Below are 23,816 nucleotides of genomic sequence, written 5' to 3' on the forward strand. Positions count from 1 at the left end.
CCCACGGTGAACAGGTTACAGTGGAGCTTCCACATTAAGACAAAAAAGAAAGGCCTTGTGAGCTACTTCCAAAAATTAGCCAATGAAAACCCTATAAACAAGGGTGAGAATGGTTGTACAAGTCAAAGAATGTAATCAATGTCATTGAACTATACATGTAGAAACTGCTGAATTGGTGTGTTTTGCTATGTATATTCTCAACCATAACAACAAAATAAAAAGTTAACCTTATGGATCGCAACAGAACACTGGCCCATATACTGCTGAAAGATGAACCTTTTAGAGTGGAAAAACTCAAAATAACACAGTGGCCGCAAGAGTGGACTTGAGTGTGCCAACATGGGCGTGCCGCAGGACCAGGCGACGTTTCCTTCTGTTGTACCTAGGGTCACCATGAGTCGGAGCCAACTTACAGCAACCAACAGCGTACCACCTCTCTTAAAGTACTTGCTTAGCGCATGCCTGGCCTAGAGTAATTGCTCAATAAAAATAGCTGAGATGGTTGTGACGAGGAAGAGGAAGCCTTATTCTCCCCAGATGTAAGGCTTTGTGGAAACCCTGGTGGTGTAGTGGTTAAGTGCTATGGCTGCTAACCAAGAGGTTGGCAGTTCGAATCCACCAGGTGCTCTTTGGAATCTCTACGGGGCAGTTTAGGGTTGCTATGAGTCAGAATCGACTCGACGGCAGTGGGTTTGGTTTGGTGAGGCTTTGCCATCTTCACTCTGACTGGCTGCAAGACCAAGAGAGCCTGGGAGGACACCCAGAAGGAGAGGGTCACAAACCAGTGACTTGCCTGCTTTCGGCTCTGTGGTAAGTGGGACCCCTGCAATGGGCCCTGCTTCCTGCCCAGCCTGGGGAAGGCTGCAGGAGAGATGGAGGCTGCCTACATGTGCCCCCCTCTCCCCCATGGGGCCAGAAATGCTACCACCAGAGAGCCATGCCTTCATATTGAGCATTGTCCCCTCCAATGTCATCCTGCAATGTAAATACCCCAGTAACAGTGTGTCTATTGGTAGCTCTCAGGGTCAGAGAAAAAGAGGAAGCCCCCTGAACGAGATGGAACAACACAAAGGAGATGGATGGACCCAAACGCAGCAACGATTGCAAGGGTGGTGCAGGACCAGGCCGTGTTTGTTCTGGTGTACTTAGGGTGGCTGTGAGTCAGAGCCAACTCGACAGCACCTAACAACAATAACAAATTGGTAGCTCCCACGGGGTACATTTATCTGTGCAGGGCCCCCGAGAACACCTCAAGAGGAGAAAAGGCCTTGGAACCCCCGTTGCTGTCCTGAAGGCAGACCTGGGAGTGCAGATGCTTCCTCTGGCATTGCCAGTGACCCCCAGCCCTCAGCCCCCCGGAAGAGCAGCAGACCTCTGCGCCGCCCCCACACCCCCACCCATCCAGAGCCCAAGAGGTGGTGGCAGCCAGCCCAGAGGTGGCAAAGCCTGTTCAAACTTGTTTTTATTTTCTAGGGGGTCCGGGCATGGGTACGGGGAGGGCGATGCATAACTTGGGTTTCAGGAGGAGCCCCAGGCCTCGGGGGGTGCCCTGGGTCTAGCCCCTAGTAGGGGTGTTTCAGGGTGTGCTCCATGATGGTACGAATGGCCATCCATGTCTCCTGGGCGGTAGGGACGATCTGTGTGGCCGGCAGCAGGAAGCCATAGCGCCCGGTGTCCCGGAGCTCAAAGCTGAAGGCGTACTTGATGCCGTTGTCGTAGGCCCAGTCAACGGTGATTCCACTGGCCACGTCTGGAAACAAGCAGGCCAAGAAATGCCCCAAAAGAAGAATGGGGCATGGCCACAAGGAACAGAGGCATCCTGAGTGGGCAGTGGGTTCTGGAACCAAACCCTCACCCACCTCAGGCCGCACCAAGCTTCCTGGCCCAGGTCCACCTGCCCTCCCCAACCTGGACCCCACCCACACAGCCCATTCGCCACCCCTGCAGAAAGAAGTTCCTTGAGGGTATCAGACTTAGGATCCTTTCCCTCAAGGAACTTAGCGTAAGACAAGCATTAGGAGCTGTGCACTAAAGCTTCAAAGAAACAGCTCCCTGGGTCGCCCCCCGCCATTCACCCAGCTACCCAGGCATGGCAGTCCATTTGAGCCCAGCCCAACTGGGTGTCTGGTGTTTCCCCACAGCCACCAGGTTTGTAGGCATCTTAGAGCCTGCACCTGTCTGACCCTGGTGGACAAGGGGTTTGAGCAGCCCCAGGGCAAAGGTCACTCACAAAGGGTGGTGCTGATGCTCCCGTAGATGTACTCGACCCCATGGGCCTCATACAGGGCCTTCACTGCCTCCCTGGCCAGATAGTACTGCAAAATTACACCCAGAAGGTCAAAGGGTGGGGCCCAAAACAGCTCCCACCCTCCCTCACCAGCTGGTGAGAGGCATGCACTTAGGAGTCCTGAAAGTCAGACTTGCAGGTAGCTCTCAAAAGATGGGAGCAGAGAATCTCTGACTTTGAACTTGACCACACGTGAGACAGTGAGCCCCCTTCTGCCCTGCCCTGGAGTCTACATTAACTTGGCAGGGACATTTGTGTTTTCTATACTCTCGATTTCCTGACAGAGCAAGTTTCTTTTCTTGAATTTATCATGGTCTACCCAACAAGTTGCCGTTGAGTTGATTCCAACTCATGGCAACCCCATGTGTACAGAATAGAACTGCTCCATAGGGCTTTCATGGCTGTGACCTTTTGGAAGCAGATTGCCAGGCCTGTCTTCTGAGGTGCCTCTGGGTGGGTTTGAACCACCAGCCTTTCAGTTAATAGTTGAGCACTTAACCATCTGCACCACTAGGGACCCCCTGGGGTCTATTGGTCCACACCTTGTCTTCAGAGTGACCTAAACTCTTTGGGAGGGGGCCAGATGTAGATTTTCCTGGGGAGGGGCCTCCCTTCCCCTCCCCAAAATGCTGAGCAGCCAATCTCACCAACTCCCTTTGATTTGAAACAGGCTCCAGTGTGTGCCCATAAGGGTACATGAGCATCTGAGAGTAGCTGTGGATGGAGATGAGGGCCTTGATCTTCCCATGGGCTGTGATGAACTTCACAATGGCAGCCACCTCTGGCTCTGACTGAGGAAAGGGTCCGTGGTAAGTCTCTGAGCAGGGGTTTTTGTTAGAACCATTTCCTAGAAGTAAAATAAAACCACCCCAAGAGTTAGAGTTCCCAGGTGCGGCAGAGATGCTTAATGCTCACAAAATATCCATGTGTTCCCCTACATCTCCCAACCTCCCTTGCAGCTTGTTTGAGGCCATGTGGCTAGTTCTGACCAATGAGAATGTTAGCAGAAATGATTTATCACTTCCAGCCTGCGGATGTTAAGAAAAACCAAACCAGTTGCCAAGGACTCAGTTTCCATGTGCATCAGAATATAACTGTGCTCCATAGGATTTTCAGTGGCTAATTTTTCAGAAGTAGATTGCCAGGCCTTTCTTCCAAGGTGCCTCTGAGTGGATTTGAACTGCCAACCTTTCAGTTAGCAGCCAAGCACATTCTCTACATTCTCTTTGGTCTGCATGGCTTGATGCAACAAACTCTAGATGGAGGAGTTAAATGATGGAAGCGTCCTGAATCCCTCTGTCACCATCAGAGATGCTAAGGGGTCACCCACCTGCATTGGGCTTAAAAAAAAAATGTGCAGGAAAAAGAAACTTTTATTGTTAAGCCAATTTTGGTGAGTGTTACTGCAGGAGTTCCTGGAGGTACCCATAGTTAATATGTTCAGCTGCTAACCAAAAGTTTGGAGGTTCAAGTCCACCCAGATGCACCTGGGAAGAAAGGCATGATGATCTACTTCTGAAAAACCAGCCATGGAAAATCCTACAGAGCGCAGTTCTACTCTGACACACATGGGCTTGCCATGAGTTGGAACTGACTTGGCAACAACTGTTTTTTTGTTACTGCAGCATCCCTAGTCTAATACACCAGAGAAGTATAGCCACACCATGACTCAGCAACGCCGCAGCCTGCCCCTGCCTGGAGCTCCCTCAGCTTCTCCTTTGGTTAAATTCTGGCCATGGCTCCATTAGAAGGGTAGACCTGCCTCAGAAGTTGCATACAAGGGAAATTAGGTCTTCCTAACCCAACCCTAGCTTCTCCTACTGCACACGGACCCCTTGGGCTGACCCTCAACTGCCACGGACAAGGCTTGGGTTCACTGTCAGCTGAGAGCCCTGACTCGCTGTTTGCTCAAGCTTGGCCACCACTGTGGCTCCAAGAGCTCCAATGGACTTGGGGACCAGGCTAAGAGAGAACCGATCCCTACAGTTGCACAAGGCTGGTCTGGGACCACAGATGCCGGGAGTCTTTGGAAATTCTTCTTGGGGGCCCTGAGTTGGGACTATTTTTCTATTTACGAGTTTCATTTGTTGTAATCTCCTCCTAGGTTCTTTGCTCCCTATCTCTATTCTTCTTCTTCCCCTCCTTTTCGCTTTTCTCCCTGCCCAAGGGCCATGTCCTAGAGGGCTGGGCTGGGCTAGAAAAAAAGACGGGTCAAGATTTGTGGGTTAGGGGCATATTTGGAAAAAGTCATTCCCATTTCTCCTCTTGCTCCTTGAAACAACAGAACCCAAGCCTAGCCCAGAGGCCAGGGATCATCCCAACTCCAGAAACCTCCTGAAGACCCAAAAGCACCCTACTCATCTCCAGGGACAGCAGCTGGCCAAAAAGCTGCCGGGCTGGCTGAGGGACTGGCTCAGGTGATGTTCTGGGACTGCATCAAACCGGTCCTCCCCAAGAGGGCAGGTGATGGCGCACGTTGGTGGGCGGGATGGTGTACAGATTACTCATCACACAGCAATTCAATTAAAGTGATAATAAAACCATAAACAAAATCTTCCTGCCTGAGTCACCAGCCCAGACACACACTATTCCTGGCCGTGGGCAGGCACGGAGGCAGCTCTGTCACTGGGGAGCACACCCCCTCTTGGTCTGCTGGTCCCCACCTCGGGCGGGCACCCTGGTTGGAAGGGGCTGTGCCTGCGAGGAACAAGGGGCTTCGGAGCAGGCCCACTGGGTGGAGTGGGCCCAGCTCACAGCGCCTCTGTTTGTTGTGTCTGCGGTGAGCTCTGCACCTGCCACACTTGATGAATGACAAATAACAGCAGATGAGCTGAGAGGGGAGGCTGAAAGCTTTGTCTGCGTTTGCAGCCCACGCTTGGAGAGCGGTTCCCTTGCCAACGGCCAGGTGGCTTTGCCCATATATGGAGAAACACTTCAGGCCATTAGTTCTGGTTTGAGCTAAGCAGAATAAACTAATCTTCCCCCGACCAAATGGGAATTAGCTGCCTGCCTCTCTCTGCTGTTCCCAGTCAAGGTGCTCCGAGCCTGTCTGTTTCACAAGTACCTGCTAATGGATTCATTGGCTATTTATTTTTCCTTTTCTAAAAAGTAATTTGGAGCAAGGGGAAATCTTTGGGAGGAGATGGTAAATTATTAAAAGCAGTAATCTTAGGGTAATGGGATTTGGGGAGCTTTATCCTTTCTCTGGGTTTGTTTTTTTTTTTTTCCTTGTATATATTTTTTATATTACACTCATATATATAGTTACATTAGACTGATATTTTTTCCCGTGGAGAAACCACAAAAGTTATTTTCTTTGACGAGTCAATTTGTCTTTCTACTAGGCAGCCTACCTCGGGGTCCCTGGGTGTTGACTTTAGTCAGTTCTGGGGTTCACATGGAAGCCCCCCCAGGGCAAGCGTACCATCATCTGGAGGTGGAAACACTATTTCTGTGTGGTCATGTTGCCTTATCCAAGCTGTCACATATACAGCCCCAGACCCTCAGGTAACCTAACCCCAACAATGTGGGTTGAGTTCTTGCTCTGGGTGGTTCAGAGCCATCTTATTTTTCCAATGAGAACAGATCCAAATAAGCCAGACAGTCAAAGTAATGGGCATCCAGATCTAGAATGTTCTATCTCCTTGGTTTGGCCACCAGGCTGTGGATCTGATTTTCAACAGCAATGGCACTGTTCCCTGTGGAGCCAGACCCCGATCCCCCAGTGTAGTGTTGACTTTTGTGGGCCAAGGGCTGTGTCTGTGCCACCCCTGGCTCTGGGGCCTCTGTCCTGGGTAGACCCAGCATACCACCCATCAAACTGCTGCATTCCTGGGGCCCATGTCCCAGACTCCAAGATTTCTGGAGGACTCAGCTTCCCCATCTCGTCCCAGTGTCCCTGGCATGGTGAGGGACACAGCCAAGGAAGACTACCAAGAAACCCAGGAGAAAGGTGCCCCCACCTGTCCCCCTGGGATCACACAGCCATGCAGATATGCACCAGCCCAGTAGCCCATGGTTACATAGTAATTGGGCCAAAAACATAAACCAGGCTGGGCAAGTCAGCCTTGATGATAAGGAAGTGGCTCCTTCTATATTTGAAGTATTCCTGTGGTTTCCCAAAGGGCAAATCGCAGGTCCCAGTTCTCGAAGAATGAGTCCAGAGACCTTTTCTTGTGGCGTGCTCCCTAAAAGGAAGGGCTAGGGACATTTGGGAGGTACCATAAACGTCGGCTATTGATCAGCCAGCAAGGCTGCCTTGCACCTCTTTAAGCCTTTCCTGCCGTAGTTAGAGTTTGACCCTTGCAGTTAGCCCCCATTTCAAGAGCTGGGGGCTCCCTTACGGGCTTTGCATGAATTTGTAGCATATGCACACATTGATTACACGTCTGTGACCTCTTCCCACATGCCACAGCCACTCCTAGCCACGTGCTGACCTGTCCCTGGCCATTACTCACTCATCTTAGCTCACTGCACTGCCCTGTGCCTCCAAAGTTATGAATCAATATAATCTGACCATGTGGGAGAACCTGCCAAGGACCAACAGTTCCCTGCCAGCCGTGCCCCTGGGGTCAGCGGTTGCCATACCTCCAAAACCCGTCTTCCAGTTCCTGTTGAGATCCACACCGATGCAGAAGATGCCAGGTCTGGTAGACTTGTTCTTCCGCCACAGGCGGTTCTAAGAAAGCCCAGGTCAGAAGGCCTCATTACCTGGGCCCACCCCAGGAAGGCACCTCTCCCTGACATCCTGGCCTATGAAGGGGACTGGTGTGGCAGGAAGCACTAGGACGGGATGAGAACCCTAGGTGGGGACTGGGCCAAGGCTGCAGATCAGATACTTTCAGGTCAGGTCAGAGTCTGGGAAGAAGCCTGAGCTGAGGCTGCCACACTGGCTTCCCTGGCAGCAGGAAGGAGGTCAGCGGGCAAGAAGCCACAGCCCCTGAGCTGTATTTCTGGCCCTGGGGATGTTCTCAGCAGGGAGCCCCTGAAGGACCTGGCCTCAGGGACCTTTCCTCCCTCCCCCAAGTGTGCCCCCGAGTCCCTCAGTGCCCTCACCATGCTGTGGGTAAAAGCAAACCCATCAGGGTTGGTGACAATCTCCATGAAGATGTCCATGGCGTTCAGTATGTTTGTCAAGACAGGGTCTTTGCCATATTTAGTGACAATCTGCGTGAAAGGAGGGGTGGGTGCAGGATGAGGGATGGGGGGTCCTGCTGTCTCCTTCAAGATACAGCAGGACAGCTGCACAGCCAGCGGCTGCAGGAAGGGCTGTCACCAAGCCATCAAGGACATCCTTCATACAGAACTGAAGACAGATTTTCAACATCAGGAAAGCCAGGGAGATGCATGGGCTCTGGGCGGTGAAAGGCCAGAGCACATGGTTGTATTCCAAAGGGCAGGAAGGCATACAGCAACCAGACTTTGAACACAGCAAGTACCATTTTTCAAGTGGAAGTGCCCTTAAGTGGCTGAACAGCCCCACCCTCCACCCTGGCTCCAGCCCCCATCACGGCAGCCCCTCGGCCGCAGATCCCTGCTGACCTTCTTGGCAATCCAGATGCCGGTGGCATGGGTGATCCACTCCCGGGAGTGAATCCCAGTGTCGATCCAGATGGCTGGACGCTGAGAACCTCCAGTGCTAAACTGGGAAAAAGAACCGGGCACCAAACAGTAAGTCACTGAGACGGTCCCTGGAAGAAGGCTCCAGACACATCCTCCCTGCCTGGGCGCCTCCATTTGCCAGGTGGGCTTTGCCAAGAGAGGGGGTGTGTGTGCAGGTGTCTGTGTGTGCCACAAAGCTGCACATGTGGGGGTCCTGGGGAGATGGTGGTGTTCTTGGAAAGCAAAGTGATCCAGCCAGAAGCACGGTATCTCCCAGGTTGGAAAGCATCTTAGACTAATGCATCCCAGACTTAGTGTGCACACAAGTCACCTGGGGTCCTACTAAATGCAAGAGGTCTGGAGAGGGGCCTGAGTCTCTGCATCTCTAACAAGCTCCCAGGTGATGCAGTCCGTGGACCACACTTTGAGTAGCCAGGCCTTGGATGTTTGAGAGAAGACGGACAGCCGCTGGGGGAAATAGAGGCAGGAGCAGGGGATGCAAGTCCCAAGTTAGGTGAGACCACTTGGCCATTGGGAAGCATCTCCAGGGCGTTCCAGAGGACAGAGGGTCTGTCTTTCCTGGAAGCCAGTGTCAAATGCCAGCCTGGCCATACTCCAGAGTGCTCTTTAGGGCATGGCTGAGAATTGGTTTCAGGTGGTGAGTACATGGGGTCCCACACTTGCCTGTCCTACGTCCTCATGACCAAGGGCACTGCAGTAGCCGAGTTTGCTCAAAGTCTGCTCCCTGTGGTTCTGGGGAAGGGCTGGGCAGTCTGCCCATAGACTCAGGCCTATCTGTGAGGCTGCCTGAACTGGATGACCTCAGTCACTTGGAAATGAGGCCTGCAAGTATCACTCTTCTCATTTAACAAGTGAAACAACCGAGGCGACAGGAAGAAGTTTGATTGACCCACACTCACACCGCACATCCAGGGTGATGACTGCCACTCTACAGTTCCCTCTCCTTAGCCACCTTCCCACCTACTTCCTGACCCAGGACATGCCAGGTCACCTGTCCACACCTACGAGGGTGGGTGGACCCCTGCACACCGCAGTCCCAAAGTCTACAGGTCACCTTAGGACAGGTGTACACAATCCTCCCTCTCCCCAGAACTCCCAGCCTGCCATTAGTCCCATGAGCTCAGTCTTACACCAGAGGTTCTCATGGGAGTGTCTACTGGTTCACACTGCACTTTTACCTTCAGGACAAGAATGGACCGGTTTTCAAAGCTCTGGCCAATCTGGATTTTTGAGACAATATCTGAATGTTCTGTTACAAAACTATCGATCCAGTTATATATCTGAAAGGAGTGAAAGTTATCACACTATCAGTTAAACAGGGAGAGGGGTGAGCCCCAGGACTTCTCAGAATGTTCTCCCCCCATCCCTCCCTCCCCATTGCTTTCCCACCTCCCTCAAGGACATAAAAAACTCAGATCAAGAATAGAAACACCGGAGAAGCCCTCCAGGCTAAGGACAATGAGTGGTGACCTGCCTGGAGTCCAGGTTTCTCACCCCTGTGCAGAGTTAAGCCTTTGCTGGGCAAACAGCATAACCTGAATCCACTCCAATCCCCAGGTCTGCCTGTATGACTTTCTCGTTGGACCTTTTCCTCTTGCCTTGGTTCCCTTGGACCATTCAATCCATCTGACAGATCTCAGAGACCTGGTAGTGCTGTTTTTGGTCTTACTGCCCCTTTTCGATTTTAACCCCTTGAAGGCAGGGCCCAAGTTTTTATTTATCTTTGGCATCAATAAATAATGACTGTATTTGTTCATTCTCTTATTCTTTGAATTGCAAATATATGAAAGAAAATGGATCCTCTACGACAGATCTGGTGAAGTGATGGTGATAATGACCGAGTAAACAAGATCAGTACTGTTATGTCCTTTACGTGTGAAATAGGGCCTGAGCCTGGATCTCTCTCTGGAGTGGCCATCCCTGTGCCCACCTTGCATATTCTCCTTGGTAAATAAGTCACAATCAGTCCTGTCTGCCCCAGCTGGCTGTAATGGAGATCATGAATTTTCTCCATGTGAAGTCAGCTTTGTTTTATTCTACAAACATGGCTCTCCAATGTGCCTGGCTTCCTGCCCCTACAGCAAGGGGCCACTTAACACCGGGCTGATTATGGAGAGAACAGGACCCCTGGATCCTTGGCTAGAGGGGTGGGCCTGAAGGCAGCCTCCTGCCTGCCCTGTTCTGGCCAGTAGCAGGTCCCTGCCTGAGCGTTCTGCCATAGACCCCTTACTCTGGTCCTGAGCCCTGCCTTGCTTCCATGCCTCCCTCTGAGTATAGTTTGAACTGCAGTCTCTCTGTGTGAAGCCTGGGCTCTGGAACTCTTTAAGGCTGACTGGCTACCTAACAGATATCTACCTACTGCCTGCTCTGGATCCCCCAAGTGTCAGTTCACTGTCTCCTGTAGACCCCCCGAGTCCTCCACTAATTTCTGCCTGAGCCTGGAGACCCCAAGGGATAACAGAGCCCAGAGCTTGACCAGGTAGACCTACCTCCTCCAGGGTGTGGTAAGAGGAGTAACTGAAGCTACTGGTGCTACGCTCCAGCCGGCGGGATTTCGCCATGGCTTCTCTCTCCTCATCCAACAGCACCTGGGAGACAGGAGCACATATTGGAAGAGAAGGGGAAGGCTGGGCAGGTCTTGCCTCTTCTGAGCCCTGCCCGTACACAAAGACAGGATCAGCATGGGAGAATCAGCCACCATGAGTGTGAGCTCTGCAACAGAAGGAGCTGCCAGATTGCTGGGGATTCTTCTGCTTGGCAGAATCAATGCTGCCATTTCCCACATGAGCAAAGGGCAAGGAGTTTGGAGAGCTGGGTTCTAAGTCTCCCTCTGCCACTTATGTGTGACCTTGGCTTTAGTCTCCTCAGCTTGAAAATTGGGACAACAATACTTGCCTTGCCCATCCTCATAGAATAAAATGTAGTAATGGATATGAATGTTTTGAAAAAGGTACTCTTGGCCTACTGCTAACATTGCTTTTGTTCTCTATAAACACTCCATTGAATCAGGGCCTAAGCTGACTCATGTACACTGACAGAAACTGGGGTGAGCAGAAAGCTTCCTTGTCCCCAACGTTGACTTTACTCCCAAGAAGTAGCCTAGACAACTGGTACCCAAGCCATTTGGAAAGCCAGGTATGGACAAAGCCAGTCCAAATTATTATCAACATACCAAGAGTCTTTGACTCACCATGTTAACTGCCTCCTAAACACAAGTCTGGGTGAGCTGAACACAGTCCTGGGGGTCAATTAGGAGGTGGCAGTCAGCCCTCACATGGTACTTCCCGTTGGCCATAGAGAAGACACTATTGTGGCTGGGCTAGGTTAGTTGCCCACTGCTTGGACCTCCCACATTGTCCTGGTTCATTTCTCCCATCTCGGGTCACAGTGAGGTGGGCAGACGTCCTTCACTCAAGCTCATACCTTCACACTTGCACCCAGGGCCCCAGGCAGCCAGGATGCAGCACTGACTGCCCAATGTGGGGAGGGGCCCCTCCGCCACAGAGGATGCTGGGAAAGTGGGGATCCCAACCCAAAGTTGCCCCTTGTTTGCAGCTCTGGGTCACAAGTAAGTCCTGACCATGTCTTACTTTTGGCCAGAGCCTTTCAGTTGTACTTTATCCTCATTGTCTCGTTTGATCTGGTCAGATGACCAGACTACAGGGCAGGAATGAACCCTTCCCATTTGAGAGATTTGGCAGATCAGAGAGGTGATAACAGTTCCTTTTAGAGATTTGACAGATCAAAGCTAACAAGTGACAGACGTGAGATAAGAACCCCGATGGGTAGTTCCTAGCCTTGGGTTCCTTAAGGCTAGCTATCAAAACTAAAGGCTAACAACAATAACCATATCTATGTCTGTATCTATGTCTACGTTTTTGTCTTGCTTACTTTGGACACATCTTCAGGAAAGACCAGTCACTAGAAAAGAACATCCTGTTCGGTAAAGCAGAAGGTCAGCAAAAATGAGGGAAACCCTCCATGAGATGGATTGGCACAATAGCCATAACAATGGACTCAAATATACCAACAATCAGGAGGATGGTACAGGACAGGGCAATGTTTCATTCTGTTATACACGAGGTCACCGTGAATTGGAGCTCGCCCAGTGGCAATTAACTAACAACAACATGTCTAGGTATGCACACAGAGAGAGAGAAAGCAAATGTACCAAATACTAACAATAGCTAAAAACTCCATCACACTATTCTTGGAATAAAAAAACTTTAAAAAATGATGAAAAAGCAAATGCTGTTGAGCACAGGAAACAAAAGACACTATGACACCCCCCCCCAAAAAAAAATAAAATAAAATGCAACAATGCCTGTTAGGATAGAAGGATTGAGATTTTTAGAAATTTTTTCTTTATTTTTACATTTTTCATAGTGTGCTTATACTACTTCATTAAGTAAGAGCTTTAAAAATTAATACAAAGAAAAAAAAAAAGCCCTCATGGCTAAAATGAAGCTGCACATGGAGTCCTCAAATACCAGAGCCAGAAGAGAGGTCCCACCCACTTGCTCCAGATGAGGCTACAACCAGGGATGTGCTCTTTTCTGATGATGTAGTCGCTTGCTCTCCACCTTCAAGTTCACAGACTTAAAAATGGGACTGGAAATAGATGTTTGGGGCTCATTTTTATTTTTGAGCACCAGCTATGCCCTAGGCCATTCTAACTGCAGTGTGTTCTAGCTGAGCTGGCTAGGCTGGGGACATTCATACTTGGGCAAAGCCAGGCCTGTCCATCCATCCAGTTGGATATGGCTGCAGAGCCCTGGTTCTCGCTGGCACAAGCACCACCCTGGCACAAGCACCACCAGATTTCTAACAAAAGGAATTTGTCTTCTTCCCAGGAAATCAGACAAAATCTCCACAGTCCACCATGACCAATGTGTGCCCGTCACTGTGGGACAGCTGGGTGCTACCAGCTGTGGTGAGCAGCTGCCAAGCCTGAAGCAGGCTGGGCGGGTGTGCACATGGAGTTGGCAGGCCTGGTCCCAGGCTACAGCCCCACTGCAGTGAGGTTGAAGAGGCTGGGCATCTAACTTCCTAGGGACTGGTGCTGTGTTGTTATTAGGTGCACTAGAGTTGTTTCCGACTCATAGCGGCCTTATGCACAACAGAACTAAACACTGCCCGGTCCTGAGCCATCCTCACAATCATTGTTATGCTGGAGCCCATTGTTGCAGCCACTGTGTCAATCTATCTCATGGAGGGTCTTCCTCTTTTTCACTGACCCTCTACTTTACCAAGCATGATGTCCTTCTCCAAGGACTGATCCCTCCTGATGACATGTCCAAAGTATGTTAGATGAAGTCTCGCCATCCTTGCTTCTAAGGAGCATTCTGGGTGTACTTCTCCCAAGACAGATCTGTTTGTTTGTTTTTTGGCAGTCCACGCTATAAGCGATATTCTTCGCCAACACTATAATTCAAAAAAGGCATCGATTCTTCAGTCTTTCTTATTCACTGTTCAGCTTTCGCATGCGTATGAGGCAACTGAAAACACCATGGCTTGGGTCAGGCTCACCTTAGACTTCAAGGGACTGATAGGTGTTGCAAATGATTAGCACCTTAGACTGTTAATGCAAAGGCTGGAGATTCAAATTCACCCAGAGGCATGTTGGAAGAAAGGCTTGTTGGGCTACTTCCGAAAAATTAGCCATTGAAAACCCTATGGAGCATAATCTTTAAAACTTAAATTGAAAATACCCCCTGAAGTCTTCTTAAAACCAAACAGTAGTTTAGCTTAGTGATTAGATCTTTGTCGGATTTGTCATAGCCAAATATTTTTTCTCGGTCTGTAGGTTGTCTTTTTACTCTTTTGGTGAAGACTTTTGATGAGCGTAAGTGTTTAATTTTTAGAAGATCCCAGTTATCTAGCTTATCTTCTGGTGTTTGTGTATATTGTTAGTTATGGTTTGTATCCTGTTAATGCCCTGTATTCGGGCTCTAGCATTGACCCTATTTTTTCTTCTATCATCTTTATAGTTTTTGGTTTTATATTTAGGTATTTGATCCATTTTGAATTAGCTTTTGTGTATGGTGTGAGGTATGGGTCCTGTTTCATTTTTTTGCAGATGGAAGTCCAGTTTTGCCAGCACCATTTGTTAGAAAGACTGTCTTTTCCCCATTTGATGGGCTTTGTCAAAGATCAGGTGACCGTTGGTGGATGGATTTATATCTGGGTTCTCAATTCTTTTCTATTGGACAATGCATCTGTCATTGTAGCAGTACCAGGCTGTTTTGACTACCATAACTGTATAGTAGGTTCTGAGGTCAGGTAGTGTGAGTCTTCCTACTTTATTCTTCTTCAATAGTGCTTTACTTATCCAGGCCTCTTCCCTTTCCATCCCTTTTCATATAAAGTTAATGATTAGTTTTTCCGTCTCTTTAAAGAATTGAGCGTAACTAGTAAAGAATGTCTGCCTTAAGCATTATGTTCTTTTAAGATCTATCTACACGGGATCAAAGTAACAGCAACTCATTAGATAGGAACCTTAGGCAATAAGTTTATGTTAATGAAGAAGGAACAACTCAGAAAAGGAGAGTGAGAATGGTTGCACAACTCTAAAAATGTAATTGGTGTCGCTGAATTGCACTCGTAGAAACTGCTGAATTGGTGTATGTTCTGCTTGTGTATATTCTCAACAACAAAAATTATTTTTTAAAAACCCTACTGAGTACAGTTCTACTCTGACATACATGGGGTCACCGTGAGTCGGAGTCAACTTGACGGCAGTTAGTTTTATGTGGAGGGTCCGAGGTGGTAGGTGAAGGTGGAGAACAGAGAGGAGAAATTGGAGAGCAAGGACCAGAGGAGCCAGTTCTTCCCACACAGCCCGGGACTCTCACAGGAGGGCGGCCCCCAGGAAGCCAAGCTATGTTCCACACAACAGCCTGAAGGCAAATGGGAAGTGGGCACCAAACTGCAAACAACTTCCCAAACACCGTCACAGCCGTGTGAGTCGCTGTAATGCCCTCGCACAAACTACTGCTCAACCCTCACAGCCCCCTCAATTCCAGACCTGAAAACTGCACAGATGCCTGCTCCCTTCACAGGGCCGAGGGAAGGGGATGGGAGAGCTAAGGAATGCGGCCTTGCCACTGGTTCCCTCCGGAATGCCTAATTACAGCCCTGTCAGGCTTCCCAGGGGGAAAAAAAACTCCAAAGTAAGCCATTTGCCTTCCTGGAAGCCAGAACCTGACAAGGAAAGTCATATCTGGGTGTGAATTAATTTATGGCAGGGGTAAGGGCCAGATGGGGCGCTAAGTGGAGAAGAGTACTCCAGGGTGGGGGAAGGGAGGGACACAAGACCCTGGAAAGGCCTGAAGGAGCAGGTCCTCTCAGCAGCTGAACAACCACAGCTGTGAAATGGATGGAGAGCTGGGGCATCAGCTCTGTGACAACAGCAGACACCTCTGCTGATACATCCCTGGCCTCCTCTTTCCAGAACTAACTTTCACAGAAGCAACTACCTGGCTAGTGGTCACTACAGGCCATGCCTGCATGGGGGTAGCTACATGTAGATCCCATGCTGTTAGAATGGACACCCACACACACAAGTCAAGGCTGAACCATGGTCTCACTGCCCAAAAGGTCAAGTTAAAACACCACACACGCAACAAGAATGCCCACAGCGAAGGCAGATGGAACAATAGCCAAGAATGGGGGTCTTGGAGCAGGACTGTCTTAGATTAACTCCTGACTCTCACTTACTCAGGCAAATTACTGACATCTTTGTGCCTCAGTTTCCCCATCATAAAATGGGGATCATGTTAGCACATGCTAATTTAAAGGGTTCTTTCTGAGGCTTAGCAGGGTTCCCACATGTAAAGTGCTTAGACCCTGCAGGCAGATAGTAAATGCAGGCAGTGATGATGATGTGATGATGATGATGATGATGATGGTGAGGATGACAACAGTAATCTTGACATGACTCTGGGGCTCTGTGATGCAGCAATCATTACAAGGCATGGCCAGGGGATCTGGGTTCCTCCAGAGGGAATATGCAGCCTCGGTGGCACAATGGTTAAGCAATCAGCTGCTAACTGAAAGGTCAGAGGTTCAAACCCACCAGCCTCTCCGTGGGACAAAGACGTGGCAGTCTGCTTCCATAAAGATTACAGCCTTGGAAACCCTATGGGGCAGCTCTACTCTGTCCTATAGGGTTGCTATGGGTTGGAATTGACTCGATGGCAGTGGGTTTGGTTTTTTTGTTGTTGTTGTTCCAGGGGGAATATGGCATCCATAGTGCTCAGGCGGCAGACTGCCCCCTATTAATGATCACTTGGGTGAGTGAGCCAGCACCCGCCCCTCGCCAGGCCAGCCAGAGGGGCCTGATCTTTCCTCTGTCCCTGCCCCTTGGTGCAGCCACAACAGCTCCTGCCTTCCCTTGCCTTCTCCAGCACTCTCCCAAACTACCGGCTTCTCCTCTTTTGGGCTGTACCCACCCCCACCTCAGGCAATGGCGTTTCCACTTCTAAAACTCTTCTACTTGCCAAACAAGTATTTGTTGAGCACCTACTATGTGCTGGGCACTAAGATATGGCAGCCCACACACCAAAACCTCCTGCCTCATGGGGCTTACACTCTAGTGGGGGAGACAGACAATAGATTAGTCAATTATATGGTATATTAGAAGGCAAAATGGAGTTATGGGAGTAGGGAGAAGAGGGTACAATTTAAGCTATGCAGACGTCTGCAGAAAGAGCATCCAGGCATACCAATACCAGTTGCCGCGGCGTTGACTCCAACTCATGGTGACCCCATGTGCGTCAAAGTAGAACTGTGCTCTACAGGGTTTTCAATGGTTGATTTTTTTGGAAGTAGGTTGCCAGGCCTTTCTTCCCAAGTCTGTCTTAGCCTGGAAGCTTCGCTGAAACCTGTTTAACATCATAGCAACATGCAAGCCTCCACTGACAGATAAGTGGTAGCCACACGCACATGAGGTACATTGGTTGGGAATTGAACCTAGGTCTTCCACATGGAAGGTGAGAATTCTACCACCAAACCACCAATGCCTAATCACCAGGAGATAGAAGGTATTTAACACCATGATCCTGATTGAAGGTTTGGAGGAGACATCCAAGGATGAGCTAGGAAACAGAAAGACAACATGCAAAGGAGCAGCCAAAGAGGTAGGAAAACCCAGGAGGGTGAAACATCCTGGGAGCCAAGCCAAGAGATGCTTTCGTTCCAGGGAGGAGAGAATGGCTGGTTGTAGCTTACCAGAAAGATGGGTCCTTTGAATGTGGCCGTGCGGAAGCCATTTTTGACATTACCAAGGGCAGTTTTGGTGAAAGGAGGCAGAACCTCCACTGGAGGAGAAGAGGGGCTGGAAGTGGCAAGGGTAGCTCAGTACTCCCGGGAGTTCTGCTACACAGGGGAGCAGAGAAACAGGGTGGTAGCTGGAGGGGGGTAAGGGCTCCAGAGCAGACTTTTTAAGATGGGGGAAAGAACCATATATTTGTATGCTGTTGGGGAAGATCGCGTAACGAGGGGGAAATTGGTGGAGCAATATTCACACTGAATCGTGTTTCTCTCTAGATGGTCAGAGCATGGGTGATTTTTCTTTCCTTCTCTGAGCTTTTCCCTGTTTTCCAAATTATCTAGCATGAATATTTATTAAATTTGTAATCAGAAAAAAGCCATTAAAATCCACAGAGCTGATTGCTCAAGTGAAGCTTCGCCATGGTGACTCATCCCGGGGTGAGGAGTGAGGGGGAACAAACTGAAGGGCTGTAAAGAACGAGGAGGTGAAAAAAATTAAATGCAAATAGCACTCTCTTGGAATCAGATAATTTCTTGCCTGGCCCACTGCAATTTCCTCCCCACCCTTCTGCCTGTCAGTCTCTGCGTGGCCCTGTCCCCACCTCCACACTGTCACGACCCCGCGCACCAGCCGTCAGAGGGACCTTTCCTAAATGCAAATCTAATCGTGTCAAAACCCCTCGACGGCTCCCCACGGTTCTCAGGGTAAAACCCAAGCCCCTTCGCAGGGCAGAAAACGCCCCCTGTGATCCGATGAGGCCTTGGTGTGCCCCCCCCTGGCCCGCTGCACCATAATTACAGCCTTCTCCAACAAGCTAGCAGCAAGCAGCAAGCAGATGGACATACAGGGCCTCTTGCATCCGCTCCCATAGCAACCTGCCTGCTCCGCATCCAGCTCCCGGCCTCACCATTGTCATCTCGGATTGGCTCCTCTGCTCCCCCACCCCCTCAACACTCCAACCGCCCTGGATAGAGACCCCGTATTACAGGGCCAGGGTTGCTAGCTTTGTGTTTCCAGCACCTGGCTCAATCCCTAAGTGGACCCTGGTGGCGCAGTGTTGAAGCGCTTCGCTGTTCAAAACCGCAGCAGCTCTGCAGGGGAAAGATGTGACTCTCTGCTTCCCTAAAGATTTACAGCCTTGGAAACCCTATGGGGCCATTTAACTCACTCCTATAGGGTTCCTATGAGTCAGAGTTGACTCGACAGCAACGGGTTTTTGTTTTGTTGGCCCAATCCCTAGTACACAGTAGGTGTCCTTGTGTCTGTTCGTGGGAGTAAGGAATTTCATCTTTCTCAGGTCCCCCTCTGATCCCAGTGAGGGAGCCCTTCCCTTCCTTAAAAATCTCCTCTGCCCCTGAGCAGCGAGAAAACTGGCCATCAGGTTTGTCATGCTCAGCCTGGCCTGGGGGACAAACATCTCCTCTCCTTCCTTTGCTTCTCGTATCCATTAATTCAGGGATGTTTATTCAGCTCTGACTAAGTGGCAAGTCCACTACCTGTCAGTTTGTGGTCCTGTGGTATCTTGCGTGTTACTATAATGCTGGGAGCTAATTAGTCACTGGTATTTCAAATACCAGCAGGATCACTCATGGTGGACAGATTTCAGTGGAGCCTCCACGCTAAGACAGATTAGGAAGAAAGGGCTGGAGATCAACTTCCAAAAATTAGCCAGTGAAAACCCTATGGATCACAACAGAACATTGTCCAATATGCTGGAAGGTGAGCCCCTTAGGTTGGAAGGCACTCGAAATACACAGAGAACTGGAGCACACCAACAATCATGAAGATGGCTCATGACCAGGCAGCGTTTCATTCTGCTGTCTGTGGGATCACCACGAGTCAGACCCAACTCTGTAGCAACTAACAACAACAAGTGGCAGGTCTAGAGTAGGTGCTGGGCTCTAAAGATGGGTTAGGGGCATAATCCTGACCTTGAGGGGTGAGGGAGAAGATCAGAAGGCAAAGACCCACGTATTCACAAGCCTTTCTCTGGACCCCTATCCTGAACCTGGCGGCAGATGAATCCATCCAGCAGACATGTGTTGAGGGCCCACCACACAGGTGACACTGTGGCAGGTACTGGTGCTAGGAAGTCTCAGAAATTGTGTACATACACTGGTAACCACTATGTCAGCCCGGACGCCAGCTCCCAGCTCCCTCTGTTAGTACCTTCAAACCTTCCTCCTCCTGGATGCCTTTCCCATCCTTCCCAACAAATCAGCTCGATGCAGCAGCCTCCCAGCCAGGTTCCCACTAAGCCAAAATCTGATCTCAAATATGACAACGTGCGCTTGGTGCTTGATCTCATGGAGACAGAGCAAGTGGTTGGTGAAAATCTTACCCAGCTGCTTTGGGCCAAGAGCTCAGGGCATTTGACAGAGTAAGGGAGGGCAAGGCCACAGTGAGGGACTTGGGGGGTGGGGGAGAGGCAAGGAAGACTGGCTGAGGAAAACGAAGGCCACCAGCTCCAGAGAAGCCAAAAGGGAGGCTGGGGAGGCGACTTTGGGGCCATTCCTGAGGTCCAGAAATCAACAGAAAATGTCCTAGAGATGTATCGTATCTGTTTGCCAAATGCTGTGCATTTCCAAGATGGGGCTGAAGTAGGGAAGTGCCAACTTCAAAATGCAGGCCTGGGCTACAAATGAGAACGAAGTCCTGTGGCTTTTGATGTGGTGGCCTCTCTTGTCTGTGGGAGTTTCCCCATTTCTGAGTGTGGGGATTGAGTTAGAGAAACAGCCCAGCCCCACATGTTGAGCGGGAACCAGATGTGTCTGCCGAGGGGGTGGTGGCACTGGCCTGGGAAAGGAAGGAAAGCCATCTAATGCGTTGATCCCCTTGGCATGTGGTGTCAAGTGTACAAGCTCTGAGGCCTCTGTGTTCCCACAGTCGGGGCCCTGGAGGAGATTAGCTCCTGCACAACATGTTTGGGAGTGAATCTATGCAGATACAACTCCATAGGTACGCAGCTGTCAACAGCGTCCACGGAGGGGTGTGGGGCCCCAGGGAGGGAGGCCCCAGCCAGGGATGGGGTTCCAGTGACTGCTGTAGGGAACAGGCTGTGCAACCAGCATCTTCCACAGGCTCTAGGCATGTCCTCGGAGACAGAATCATTGAAATAGAACATAACGACGCTCAGGAAAGAGGAGTAACATGGGGGCGAGGAGGCTGGGGCTGCCAGGATGACAGCTTCCTGTGTCCTACGCAAGGGGACTCTGTAGCCACTTGTCCCCAGGCTGGTCCTGGGTTGGGGGGGGTCACCACTCCTGGGAAAGAGAGCCCTGGAACGGGGGGAGGAACCCACACCAGGCTCAGTTCACTCTCCCAGCTCCTCTGGGGGAACGCTGCCTGGCGCTGTAGGGCAGAGGCACAAAGGGGGACAGGAGGGAGCACTCAGGAAAGCAAGGAAGCCACCGAGAGCTGCATTTCCACAGTGCCAGGAAACCAAAACCAACCCACTGCTGTTGAATAGACTCCAACTCATAGCAACCCCATAGGACAGAGTAGAACTGCCCCATAGGGTTTCTAAGGCTAATAAATTCTTACAGAAGCAGACTGCCACATCCTTCTCCTGTGGAGCAATTGGTGGGTTTGAACCGCTGACCTTTTGGTTAGCAGCCGAGGGCTTAACCACTGTACCACCAGGCATCTTTTTTGCCAGGAAATGCCTGAACTATTATTTATTCCTTCTCCTCTCCCATTTCTCCCATCTCCTCCTTTGTTATTAGCTACAAATGCATTACCACCTGTGAGCTCTGCCCTGTGTCTGAGGTTCTCTGAGTTCCTTCCACGGCCTGCCCGCACAGACGCAGATGAAGCTCCAGGACAGGGATGTCCACCCCACTAGCCCTGGAAGATTCCTCCATGTTGGGCCCAAACCAGACAGGAAGGTGGAGGGGGAGTGGCTGGCCTCAGCACCAGGAGGCCCTACCTGGATGTCCTTGATCATGACGCTGTAATCGAGGCCGTGAGAGTCCAGATACGACTTGACGTTTTTCAGTTCAGAGAAAGGAACCCTCATGTCCACGGGGAGGCTGGGCCTGGCCGGGCCACGCCAGAAATCCACCTTGGTCACAAAAAAAGAAAATGGGTGCATTTATTGCATGTCCTCACCACAATCCTAGAGGCCCCGTAAGAGCCAGGTGGGTCCCCTTCTCTTACCCAGTTAGAGGGCCCAGCTCCATATAGAAACTCTAAGGCCGAGCAGAAAGATCGAGACCAAAAAACAATCCCCACATCCTTGAGTTTCTTTCCCTACTTTCAAGGCCCTTCGTCTCCCAGCTGTGCTAACACACTGCAACATCCCTAGGATCCAGAGAGCCCTGAGCAGTTCCTAAAGCTGGGCCCTCACATCCCCTAGGACATGAGAATGGGTAAGATCCCTGGTCAGAGAGGGAGACTTCCTTGTCCCCAGGCCCTGGAGAGGGAGAAGCCTGATCTAGGTCCCCATGTCATCTTAATGCTACATCTATTTTTCAATTTGGAAAATGGAATTATCATAAGGGGTGACGAATCCTCGTCAAGAAGAAAATTTGTACAAATAGGGGTGAAGGTTTTGGGCCCTGTCCAGAAGTCTCTGGTCGTTTCAACAGCCCTCAAACAAAACCTTTCTATTATAATAGTTGAAGAAAATGTTTCCTGTTGTGAAAACTTGGAAAGGACAAATGTCCTTGGTGGAAACAAGTGTTCAGGCTGACAGAGACAAACCCAAATAAAACACCGGTTGGCCAACAAGCCAGTGCAACTGGGAAACAGATGTGTCCAGTCAGTGTGCACCATGGCTTCCCACCACAGACACGTGCACCTCCTGTGTGGCTTGAGGAAATTCCAGTCGTCGATGGCGCAGCCTCCAAGACAGAAGGGAAAAGCATAGGGACCGAAGCCTGACCACAGCCCAGCCTTCTGCACCACTGTTCCCAACATTCTCCTGAGGAGGGACCCCATGTGATCTTTCCACAGGGCTGTAAGTAATCTTTGGGAGGACATCAGGAGGGCAGGTTTGCCGTGGGGGGAGCAGGTTTGGGGCGGAGGTAGGAAGGCATGTCCCCAGGCCCTGGGGATCTTCACCTTCTGGGGCTTCATGCCCTCCAGCTTCCTGAGAAGTGAAAGCTGCTCCTCGTCTTTGGCCAGAATTCGAAGGACCTGGTCTCTGGAAAGACACGGGGAGGTCAAAGGAAGCTGCTGAGGAAGGAATTCCTGGAAGGCTGTGTCGCTTGGGAAAGGCAGAGTGGACAAGAGCTTAGGCTGAGGGAACCCTGTGGCCAGGAGGCGGAAGGAGCCCTGAGCAGGAAGGACTGGCATATAGGAAGCACACAAGTCCATCAGTCTGGGGCCAGTGTCTCCCCAGCCCCTACGGCAGACCACTGAGGGAGCTAAGCAAAACCTATCCATGCTACTGACAAGCCTAAAGCCAGGACAGAGAAAGAAGGGTGTGAGATGAATGTGGAGGAGCAAAAGGAATGAAGAGGAAAGAGGAGTAGACGCTGGAGGGTCTGGGGACCAACAGTGACAGCAGTGCCCTTCACACAAGTCCCCAAGGCCATGGTCTGTCTAAACCCTTCTGCCTTCTCCCAAGAGCTTGAGGACATTGAAGGGAAGATGAGGTGCTCTGGCCCCACCTTATGAGGGAAGCTGAGCTCCTTTGTGCCCAGTGGGTGTCAGAAGTTGGAACCTTTTGGATCTGCGACCTCAAGTGATGACGCTTTCTCTTAGCTCTGTCTTGTCTTCTCTTCTATGGAAACCACCTCTTGGAATCTTTTGGAACCTGAGAAAGCACCTCCTCAGAGGGCCTGTACTTAATAGTACTTAATTACTTCTGAAAACTTAGCCATTAAAAACCCTGTGGAACATACTCCAACACACATGGGGGTGCCATGAATACGAGTCGACTCAACAGCACCTGGTTTTTGTTATTTAAAGGGAGAAAATGCCACATCCATTTGTGGTACCTAGTCTTTGGGACAGGGGAGTAACCAGCGTCTTTAAGAATCGGGGGAAAGCTATGGACCCTTCCCCCAGAAAAGGTACATGCACACAAAATTTCACACGTGATTTCAAAGGATTCCTGGAGCCCCGGAAGCTTCCCCAAGGACCCTGGAACAGAGGGAGAAGACAACAGCAGAGCCTCAGTGTGGGAGGTTGTGGAGTCGGAGGTGGGCTCAGGATGGGCACTGAAGACCTGACTCCCTCTGCCTTGACCGGATCACAGCAGGACAACCAGCTCCCCGTGAGACCCGCCAGTCCTCCCTCCCGCAGCGAGGCAGCCACTCACCCTGTGAAATTCATTTGGCCTAAAGCTGCTGCCAGGATACAGCTGCAGACCAGGAGCATCCGCCTGTCCATAGGGGGCCGCCTGGGGCCCATCCCTCCTCTGGGGGTGCCCTGCGTGCTTCCTGCTCAGGAGCGGCACGAGCCTTCTGCGAGCACAGGCATCATGGCCCAAGCCTCAGGACAATGCAGCACCTAAAGGCCGGCAGCCCGGCCTGAAAGGGGGTGTTAGGGTCTCTCTGGGGTCCAGGGACAGGCCCACATACAAGGTCCTTGGGAGAGCTAGGGCTGCCCCTCCCCACCTCTAGGCAAACCTCTTGAGAAGGGGAGAGGAAGGAGAAGGAGAGGAAGACAAGACTCTTTGTTCCT

The 23,816-nt window shown here is 50.7% G+C and overlaps 1 protein-coding gene across 1 annotated transcript; it reads right to left on the reverse strand.

The window, feature by feature from the left end:
- Positions 1-1,477: 1,477 nt before the first annotated feature.
- On the reverse strand, positions 1,478-23,543 carry CPA5 (carboxypeptidase A5). Its single transcript, XM_049894624.1, has 11 exons — positions 23,452-23,543; positions 22,248-22,329; positions 21,112-21,246; positions 10,399-10,497; positions 9,088-9,189; positions 7,829-7,930; positions 7,343-7,453; positions 6,875-6,965; positions 2,935-3,134; positions 2,231-2,315; positions 1,478-1,750 (listed from the first exon to the last, which is right to left on the reverse strand). The coding sequence occupies exons 1-11, from the start codon at positions 23,541-23,543 to the stop codon at positions 1,563-1,565; spliced, it is 1,287 nt and encodes a 428-aa protein (XP_049750581.1). The 3' UTR covers positions 1,478-1,562.
- Positions 23,544-23,816: the final 273 nt, after the last annotated feature.

This window comes from Elephas maximus, chromosome 8, assembly GCF_024166365.1.
Source record: "Elephas maximus indicus isolate mEleMax1 chromosome 8, mEleMax1 primary haplotype, whole genome shotgun sequence".
In the NCBI taxonomy this organism is placed as follows: Eukaryota; Metazoa; Chordata; class Mammalia; order Proboscidea; family Elephantidae; genus Elephas; species Elephas maximus.

Coding starts and splice junctions, on each gene's coding strand:
- CPA5 (XM_049894624.1), bottom strand. CDS start 23,543: ATGGGCCCCAGGCGGCCCCCTATGGACAGGCGGATGCTCCTGGTCTGC. Junction 22,330..23,451: donor GGCCAAATGAATTTCACAGG/GTGAGTGGCTGC, acceptor GTGTCTTTCCAG/AGACCAGGTCCTTCGAATTC. Junction 7,931..9,087: donor GGTCCATTCTTGTCCTGAAG/GTAAAAGTGCAG, acceptor TCTTTTTCCCAG/TTTAGCACTGGAGGTTCTCA.